Below are 10,460 nucleotides of genomic sequence, written 5' to 3' on the forward strand. Positions count from 1 at the left end.
TTTATTCGGTGGGATTTTGAAAATAATTTGGTCTCTGGTTAGGTTCCGTTTTTAATTTTCAATAAATAGAAATAAAAATAACCAAATTTAACCAAAAAAACAGCGAAAATAATTAAATTCAACCATAAATAAATCGAAATCTAACCAAAAATTAAATATTCGGTTATTTTTAGACAAATTTTGAAAAACAAAAATTAACAAAAAACCAAACCAATTTTTTTCGGTGGAGCTGTTCGAACCCAAATAACAGAACTGATAATACTCAACCCGAATAAACCGAAATATCAGAATCCGCAGGGAAAAGAAAATAAAAAATCAGAACCCGCAGGGAAAAGATAATAGCGACGTCGTTTCGCTACATTATATTAGTCTACAAAATAAAAACAATTAAAAAGAAATGAAAATAATCAGCTACATCGCTATCCACCTTATCCACTATATCTCCAAAACATTGTAAACGCCTCTTTGATCCAATCACAAAGCGCAGAGATCCAATGGACAACAACAAACAGCAACCACCACCACCACCCACCTCCGTCTACCCTCCCGCCTCCGCCGCAACCGCAATCCCTCCTCCTCCTCCTCCTTCCGGATCTACACCGATAATCCCCGGAGGAGGAGCCTCGTACCACCACCTCCTCCAGCAACAGCTTCAACAGCTACAAATGTTCTGGAGCTACCAGCGCAAAGAGATCGAACAGGTGAACGATTTCAAGAACCACCAGCTCCCTCTCGCTCGCATCAAGAAGATCATGAAAGCCGACGAGGACGTCCGCATGATCTCCGCGGAAGCGCCGATCCTCTTCGCCAAGGCCTGCGAGCTTTTCATCCTCGAGCTCACCATCAGATCTTGGCTCCACGCCGAGGAGAACAAGCGCCGTACGCTTCAGAAGAACGACATCGCCGCCGCGATTACCAGAACCGATATCTTCGATTTCCTCGTTGACATCGTCCCGAGGGAAGAGATCAAGGAGGAGGAAGAGGCGGCTCTCGGGAGTATGGTGGCGGCTCCGGCCGTGAGCGGCGTTCCTTATTACTACCCGCCGATGGGTCATCCGGCTGTTCCTGGTGGTATGATGATCGGAAGGCCGGCGATGGATCCTAGTGGTGTTTATGCTCAGCCTCCTTCTCAGGCCTGGCAGAGCGTGTGGCAGAATTCAGCCGCCGGCGATGACGTGTCTTACGGAAGCGGAGGGAGTAGCGGCGGCCATGGGAATCTCGATAACCAAGGGTTAGTAAAGTTCTTTTCTTTTTATTTTTGGTCAAAAGTAAAGTTCTTTTCTTTCAATCGGAATCTTACAGTAATGTACCTTGTCTTAAAACTAGTAATGAGCTTGCTCTGATTGGTCTAAAATGTTCATCAGATATGCTTACAGTATGTTAAGTTTCTTCCTTGTCTAGATGAATATTTTATTACCATGGTTTGCAGTTGAGAAGCTTGGAAGGATTTTTCAGATGCTGCCTTGTCTGAAAACCAGAAGCTGAGCTTAATCATCAACCCTGCTTTTATTTTTGCATGTGTCTGATTCTTACTTATGTATGTTTGTGATTTAATGGCTTACTTGTAAGAAGAGAGACAACAACAACAACAAGAACACTCTTTTCATTCTCTTCCCCTGTTAACTTATAAGTTATTGCAGCAAAACTGCAGGCTTGCTTAACTATATAATCTAAATGTGCATATTCTGATGTATGCTTTTGTTTCTTCTTCCCCTACTCTTGCTTCTTGGTAATAAATAAAACACATTGTTTTTGTTGGTTTCTTACAAGGATGAGAAGTTTTAGAGCTTGTAAACGTATTTTGATCATTAGACTAGGACTATATATATAGTTAAAGCTTGTATGCATGGTGAATATTGGTGTAGTTTTTGATATCTTGTGCTCAACTTTCTATGTTTTTGAAACTTTTGATAGTGTGACGGATAACCGTATCTAGCTTTTCATACATAATAACATTAGACTTATTAGACTTATTCTTGGGTTCATTATTTTAATTTCTATATCTTTTAATAACAGATACAAAATATTGTCAAATTGTCAAATTGTTATAAATCAATGGGTGGATGTCCATAACCGGTCTGGTTCATAACCGGTTCAACACCTAGAGGGAGTGTCGGCCAACCCTAGAGAGAGAGACGGCCGCGTGAAGAGAAGAGGAAAGAGAGACGGTTTAGGAGAAAATGAAACTATTTTTCATTTTCCTTGTATTTGTACATTTTCCATATTATGTTTTTCTTTTTATCTATCTTGTAATCCCTATATAAAGAGAACACTTATGATTAATGAAATACACAGAAACTTACAGTTCTAAATCCTAAGTTTTACAACACGTTATTAGCACGACAGCCTCTAACACCCTGAGCCTAAAACCAAATCCCTAAAACCCTAAACGAAGAGGAATCTGCCTCGGAACTTCAAAGAGGCCGTTCTTCCAAACTGCGAGGACCCAGAAAACGATCAAGATATCAAATCGAAGCCCTTGCCGAGATGAAAGTCAGTGCAAACCGCTTGTCGATCTGACCACCGACGCGCCCTCACGCACAGATACAGTGCGCTCCGATTTGCTTTGGAACCCTAATCCGAACCCAACGAACCTTAATCCGTCCCCGCGTCTGTTCCAGCTCGTATCCACCTGATCAGCTCCAGCCCCAAGGCGTTCCTGATCCTAGACGAACCCAGCTTCATCTTGATCCAGGACAGCTCACGTTCCAGACAGCAAAGCTTCCCGTTCGCATCAGAGCCGCTCGCAATCGCAATCCCGACTGCAACAGCTCCCGTTCGACGATCAGCTGCTCGCATCTCCAACCTTAATCCGTTCGCGTCCAGGCCAGCTCGTGTCCAACTCGCGTTCCTGCCCAGCTCGAGGTTCATTCTCTTGGTGGTCCGGTTTCAACAATCTACAAACCTAAAGGTATTTCGAATTCTAAGAACATAGAATCGAATTTGGATTGATTGTAAAGCAAGAAACCCTAAAACCTAATCTCTAAGATAAAGCCATAGGTTAATAGTCAAACTCTAGATGAGTAAATCGAAGCTCTATAAGTTCGATCCCCAAACCTAAAACGAGATTGATCCATTGATCAATTAAAACCAAAGCCTTAATGGTTTTGAATCTCAAATCAAATTCCTTTGATCTAAGATCAAATTTTCGAAAATCCTAAAACCCTAATTCGAAAACTATTGATAGATTGCTTGGTTAATATAATCCGAATTTGATTGATTGATCTGATTAGGATTGTTGCTAGAATTGATTAATTTCTTACTGTTTTAAAATTCGAACCTGATAATGATTGCTTAAATAATTAAACCTGAATCTGATTGTTTGTGATTGAATTGTTTCTGAATATGAATCACCTAGAAACCGATTGCTAGGATCTCATACTGAAATTTTATTGTTTGAATTAAATTAATTGTTTGAGATTTCATGCTTTCATAATCACTTAGAAACCTGATTGCTAAGGTGTTTAAAACTGGTTGCATTATGATCATATAGAAACCGATTAAGATTGTTCATGCCATTAGCTGTGTGACTTGTCTTGCAACCATGATGATCACTTAGAAAATTGTTAGGATTGATTTTATTGCTTATAATCATCTTGTAGCCGTGTGGCTTGCATCAATATTACTAGGATAAGTAAATCATCTCGTTTGATCGTGAGACCAATAATGCATTATAACCTGATCATTTTGTTTGCATATGATACTTCTTAGAAATTTTTTTTTGGTCCGTGTGACATAAACTATTATTATAAAGCTATAAAAAATTTCTAAAAGTATTAATAATTGTTTCCAGATGTCGAAAATCAACAATTTGGATTTTGTTGCCCTAAATCTCTCAGGAGATAATTACTTGCAATGGGTGCTTGATACTAAGTTTGTATTGAAATCCAAGGGCCTCTGTGAATGTATTGCCAATGAAAATAATGTAAGTAAGAAAGATCGATACAATGCAATATTAATTATTCGCCATCATCTTATAGAGAGTCTCAAAGATCAGTACATAACTATTGAGAATCCTCTAGACCTTTGGAACAAGTTAAAACAAAGATATGATCACCAAAGGTTGGTGTTATTGCCAAAGGCTAGATATGATTGGATGAGTCTCAGGATCCAGGACTTCAAGTCCGTGGATGAATATAACTCAAAAATGTTCAAAATTGTTTCTACATTGAAGCTGTGTGGTAAGGAGATCACGGATGAGGATATGTTGGAAAAGACATTGTCCACCTTCCACACAAATAATATGGTGTTAGGACATCAGTAACGTGAAAAAGGCTTCAAGAGTTATGAAGATCTGATTCCATGTTTGATGCGTGCTGAGCAAAACAATGAGTTACTGATGAGAAACAGTTAGATGAGACCTCCAGGATCCACACCATTACCTGAAGCACATGCAGCCGAAGAAGCTATGAATGAATCTAACCATGTCCATCATGATAAACCACACGACCATTACCGTGGTGCATGGAGAGGACGTGGCCGCGGCCAATACAACTTACATGGCCGCGGGAATAGCTATGGAAGAGGCCGTGGATATCAATTTCATTCAGGCCGTGGTCGAGGCAGAATCTGTGGTGTTTCTAAACCACAACACTCGACCAGATCAGTGTGTCATAGGTGTGGAATAAGTAATCATTGGGCTAAGAATTGTAGGACTCCCAAGCATCTAGTTGATGTGTACCAAGAGAATTTTGAGAGGGAAGAATCCTGAAGCTCATACGATCTTATGGAATATGAGACTTCTAATTGTCTAAAAGAATAAGTTGATTTCAATGTCTTGTTTTGATTTTATGATTTCTTTGTCTTTATGACTTATTTGAATTTATTATATGAATGAAATTTTTTATTTTAAAAATCCTATCTCTGAAAATCTGAAATAAGTATAATAAAATCTATAATAATAAATCATAAAATTTCTTCATTCTTAAATAATGGATAAATGGTTTCAAAATTGAAACCATGGGCATATGGAACAAAAAATTCCTTTACATCGCCCAAAGAGATAAGAAATATAGTTGCGGGTATAGCCCTTCCCATGAAAGGCTACGGCCAGACTAAAGATATCTAATGATTTATACTCACCCATAGAAGCCCATTGAGTTTAAAAGACATAAAAATGGTTTTCATATTGAAATAATGGGCAAAGGAAATAAAGATTTCCTTTTAGAATTCACTCAAAATCATAGAAAAATGGCCGAGACTATACATGCATTCTCTATTGGTCTATACTATGCAAAGATCAGTATGATAGAGGCAAATGCCTGCGAACTTTTCACTCTATGGCATAACCGTATTAGCCATCCTGGTTCAAACATGATGCAAAATGGGCACACATTGAAATAAAGAAAGAGTTATCCCATAGAATCTCACAAGGGAAACTCATTAGGCCATAATTATAGTATGTCCATGAGGGGGCAGTGTGGAAAAATCCGTGGCACATGTCCATACTATAAACGGCTTGGCCGAATCCTTTTATAAACCGCATAGGCCATTACTTATAAGGTCAAAACTCCAAATCTAAAGCTTGGGGACATACAAATTTTACATGCATCTAAGTTAAAAGCATCAGGTCATTTAGTGATCATAGATATTCTCCATCTCGATTAGATAATGGGTCAAGAGCCAGACATATTTCATCATTAAATACATTTAGATGTGCCAATTGCTTCACCACAGAAAACTAAGATGGGACCTCAAAAGGAGAATGAGGATATATGTTGGATATGAATCTCCCATGATAATGAAGTACATTGAGCCAAATATGGGTGATCTATTTAGTGGCCAAGAACACGGATTGCAAGTTTAATGAATCCGACTATCCAACATTAGGGGAAAAAAAATAATAAGCTGGTAAAAGAAACAGAATGGCATCGACCATCATTGTCTTGACAAGATCCTCGGACTAAAGAATGTGAAATAGACGTCCAAAGATTATACATTTACAAAGCTAGCTAATCAAATGCCAGACACATTTGCTGACCCGGAGAAATGACTAAGTCATATATAAACCAACTTGTAAAGCACCAACGAAAATGATGTCCAAGAGAGACACAATCAAGTTGCTACAGAGTCTATATAAGATAGACCAATAAGTTCCAAAAAAAAAATTTAGAATCCTCGGAAACAAAACAAAAGGTGCAGATAATGATAAACAGATCCAAATCCGAGGTTACTAAGGAAACCATCCCTGACATAGAGATAAAGCCGGACGGCTAAACATCTAAGGTACCAAACAATGTAGCTTGGGACGCCAAGCTGCAAGGTAATAAAGGTCCTTGATAATAATAAAATCTCAATCGATTATATCATGTTTGGAACATTATGGAACACATAAAGAATGTCGACATAAGGTGATTTTAGTAGCACTTGAAATTATTAATATAAACGAGGATCATGAACCCACTTCCATACATGAGTGGACTCAACAAATCAGATAAAAGGAAAAGGGGACGTGGAATTAATTAAGAAAAGAGAGGTTTTGGTCCCACATTTCGGACACCTCTAGATGTAAAACCAGTTGGACAAATGAGTTTTTGTAAAAGAAATGAAACATGGCGAGATAGCAAGATATAAAGCACAGCCATATGCACAAGGATTCACACAAAGACCAGGAATCAATTATGAGGAGATATACTCCCCTGTGGTGGATATAACAAACATTTAGATTCCTAATAAGTCTGGCCATAAGAAAAGAAAATAGATTTGTGGTTAAAGGATGTAGAAACCGCCTACTTATATGGTCCAGTGGATAATGAATATATATATAAATCCCAGAAGATATTGAGTTGTCAAATACAACAGGTTCTCGAGAACTAAAATATATATGTGTATGTTAATATCCTCTGGAGAGATTTCCCAAACAATTATCTAAAGAAAGAGATTGAAATGAGAATTTGAGACAAATAAGGTTTTGTTTGGGAATAAAATTAAAACATCTTAAAAGATGAAATCTTTGTGCATCAAAGGGCTTATAGAAAGGTATTCAACCAAATTTTAAACATGGACTGAATGCTCGCCCATTGTGTTATCCCATAAGGTACTTTGGTCCGGACACAAACGTATTGTAAGTCTCAAGAAGGACATGATCGTGAGGATTTTTTGAATTAGACACGGATCCTTTGATCCCAAGAAGGACATGGTCGTGAGGATTTTTTGAATTAGACACGGATCCTTTGATCCCAAGAAGGACGAGGGATAAGTCCTTGGTCCGGAAAAGTTCTTAACCCACGTACCATTGGCGCCTTGATGTAATAGGCAAGCTATACTAGGCTGGACATGTGTTTTTTGCCATGAATCTCTTGTATATGTTTAGATCATGTCCGATTATGAGGTTATCTATCAGATCCACATCAAGCTCGATCACAGACATGATATGTCTTTACACATGGAGGTACGACCATATCATGGTGTTCCATGAAACAAACCATCGCGGCCACATCATCTAATCATTCGGAAATATTGGCCATACATGAGGCCAGCCGCGAGTGTGTTTGGTTGAGATCGATGACCCAACACGTCCGAGCTGATTGCGAGATGGCCGAGAACAAAGAGCCAACCGTGATGTATGAGGATAATCCTGTGTGCATTTCTCAGCTCAAGGACGATTACAAAAAAGTGATAGGACGAAGCACATATTGCCTAAGTTCTTCTTCACTCACGAGCTTCAGAAAGCCGGTGAGGTCCAGGTCGTCCAAGTACGATCCAGTGACAATTCAGCAGACCTATTCACCAAAGCACTTCCTACCTGCACGTTCAGGAAGCTCACGCATCAGATTGGGATGCGTAGGCTGAAGGACCTCCACTGAGGTTCACATCAGGGGGAGTAGTGCGTATTGTACTCTTTTCCTTCATCATGGTTTTGTCCCACTGGGTTTTTCTGATAAGGTTTTAATGAGGCAACATTAAGCGTATTACAACTCCTCTATGGTTATGGCATCCAAGGAGGAGTGTTATAAATCAATTGGTGGATGTCCATAACCGGCCCAACACCTAGAGGGAGTGTCGGCCAACCCTAGAGAGAGAGAGAAAGAGAGACGGCCGCGTGAAGAGAAGAGGAGAGAGAGAGAGACCGTTTAGGAGAAAAGGAAACAATTTTTCCTTTTCCTTGTATTTGTACACTTTCCATATTATGTCTTTCCTTTTATCTATCTTGTAACCCCTATATAAATGGAACACTTATGATTAATGAAATACACAGAAACTTACAGTTCTAAATCCTAAGTTTTACAACACAAATTATATTATGTTTTTAAAATTAAAAGTTAAAAAAGTAAATAAAAAATAGTAGTAATTAAAAAAAAATATATATATATTTTTAACGTTGTCAGCAAAACACTAAACCCTAAAACCTAATCCCTAAACCCTTGGATAAACCTTAAACCTTTGGATAAATCTCGAACTCAAAATCAAAATCACTAAATAATAAAACACTCAGGGGTTTAGGGTTTAGGATTTAGGGTTTAGGGTTTAGGATTTAGGGTTTTTTATTTAGAGTTTAGGATTTATCCAAAGGGTTTAGGATGTACCCAAAGGTTTAGGATTTAGGGTTTATGATTTAGTGTTTTGCTGGCGACGTTAAAAATATTAAAAAAAAAAAAAAATTTCTGTAACTACTATATATTTTTTTAAAATTTTTTAAAAACATAATATAACTCGATAATATTTTATTTCTTTTTTAAAAAATATCAAATTTGAAATAATGAAATCCTATTGGCCGGTGAACCCAAGAATTACTTATAACATTATGCGTTAGTCACATTAAACTTAAAACAAGTAAGCACGAGTATCACCGATCAAACACAGCCACGGGATTCATGAGCTATGGATTGCTATGAAACGTCTCCACGTAAAATTCCTAGTCAGATCCAACCTCCAAAGGGATGAATCTTAAATAACTAATAAGACTTGCGCAGGTTGAGTTATATATATAAAATATAAAAGATACGATACTGACAAATTTAAAATTTATATATGATCAATTTTTTTATATATAAATATACAGTTTTGGATTGTTTATATAATCATCTATACGTTGGACCGAGAATAATTTTAATTAGAATTTTGGATTAAAACTTCAAATTTATGATGGACCCGATACATTTGGATATTTTCTTTTAATAACTTGGTGAATAAGATTTATATAATTTTTGATTTTGAAGTTACACTAATTTTTAAAATATTATATTTTTACATTTTTTTACAACAATAAATAAAAAAATTAAATAAAAAAACTACAAATTGAGTTCGCCCAAATAAGATGAAATTAGTTTTTGTTTGCAACTGATACTTTACTTTAAATACTTGATGATGGTATTCTTTGTTTGCAACCGATACTTTAAATAGAATGAAAGCTAGGTTAACGTGATATATATCATTAACTACTACGAAATGCTATTATTAGCGTTTTCCTAAACTACAGAAATAATTAGACAATTCATTTTTTGGTGCCAAAGTTTTTTTAATCTTCAATAGAAATTTTCTAATTTAAGTTCTAAAAAATTGTGTAACAAGAAAAAATATCTGATATATAAATTCAGAGAATGATATATAGGGGATTTAGTCAGGAAATAATTAGAGGATTTAATTTATGGGTCAAAAGGAAATAAATAAAAAAAGATACTAAGCTCTAAAATATTCGGGACAATTTCAATGATCAATTTGTACTTTATTCTCTTACAGATAATTAGGTGAATGATAGATACCTTTTCCAAGTAAAAATTTGACATTTACTGCACGGTGCTAAAAGGTATTACATTGACTCATATAAGTTATGTATTGTCATAAAAACATTTAATGTTAAACGTTTTCTCCAAGTAATGTCAATAACAATCTAAATCTTTTAAAGGTCGGATATTTAGAAATAATAAAGATATCTCTAAATCCTAATTTATAAATATGAGTCTATGTACCGTTGAACACTATTGTCTCATGGAACTCATGACATCTCCAACCCCACTATATTTTTTCCTCTAAAATAGAGTTTAGAGTAAAAATGCTCCAATAGTACTCTATTTTCTACTATATAATAGTGTAAACCTATTTTTTACTCTATATATAGAGTAATTTTTTTATTTTTTGTTCATCACCATATTTTTCACTCTAAAATAGAGTACCATTGGAGCAACATCCAACTCTATTATAGAGTTACTCTATTTTAGAGGAAAAAATAGGGTAAACTATTAGAGATGTCACATATGGTATTTTTAAATATAGTCACATTTTTTGTTTACCATGACCAAGAAAAATCCAAGTGTTTTTTAGCTATGTGAATCTAACATGTACACAAAATTGCATTGAGATTATCGAAGGTCACCTTAAACGACACTTATAAACTAACATGAACACAACATTTTTGTAACATGCACACAACATTGGACGATGAGAAAGACCAATTCATAATTTAAACTTCCTTTTTCTAATTTATCAGCACCAAAGTAAAACTGAAATGTTTGATTGATCAT

General features: G+C 36.2%; 1 protein-coding gene across 1 annotated transcript; it reads left to right on the forward strand.

The window, feature by feature from the left end:
* Positions 1 to 395: 395 nt before the first annotated feature.
* On the forward strand, positions 396 to 1,610 carry LOC106348404 (nuclear transcription factor Y subunit C-4). Its single transcript, XM_013788146.3, has 2 exons — positions 396 to 1,231; positions 1,430 to 1,610. The coding sequence occupies exons 1-2, from the start codon at positions 495 to 497 to the stop codon at positions 1,431 to 1,433; spliced, it is 741 nt and encodes a 246-aa protein (XP_013643600.2). The 5' UTR covers positions 396 to 494; the 3' UTR covers positions 1,434 to 1,610.
* Positions 1,611 to 10,460: the final 8,850 nt, after the last annotated feature.

This window comes from Brassica napus, chromosome C3, assembly GCF_020379485.1.
Source record: "Brassica napus cultivar Da-Ae chromosome C3, Da-Ae, whole genome shotgun sequence".
NCBI classification, from domain to species: domain Eukaryota; kingdom Viridiplantae; phylum Streptophyta; class Magnoliopsida; order Brassicales; family Brassicaceae; genus Brassica; species Brassica napus.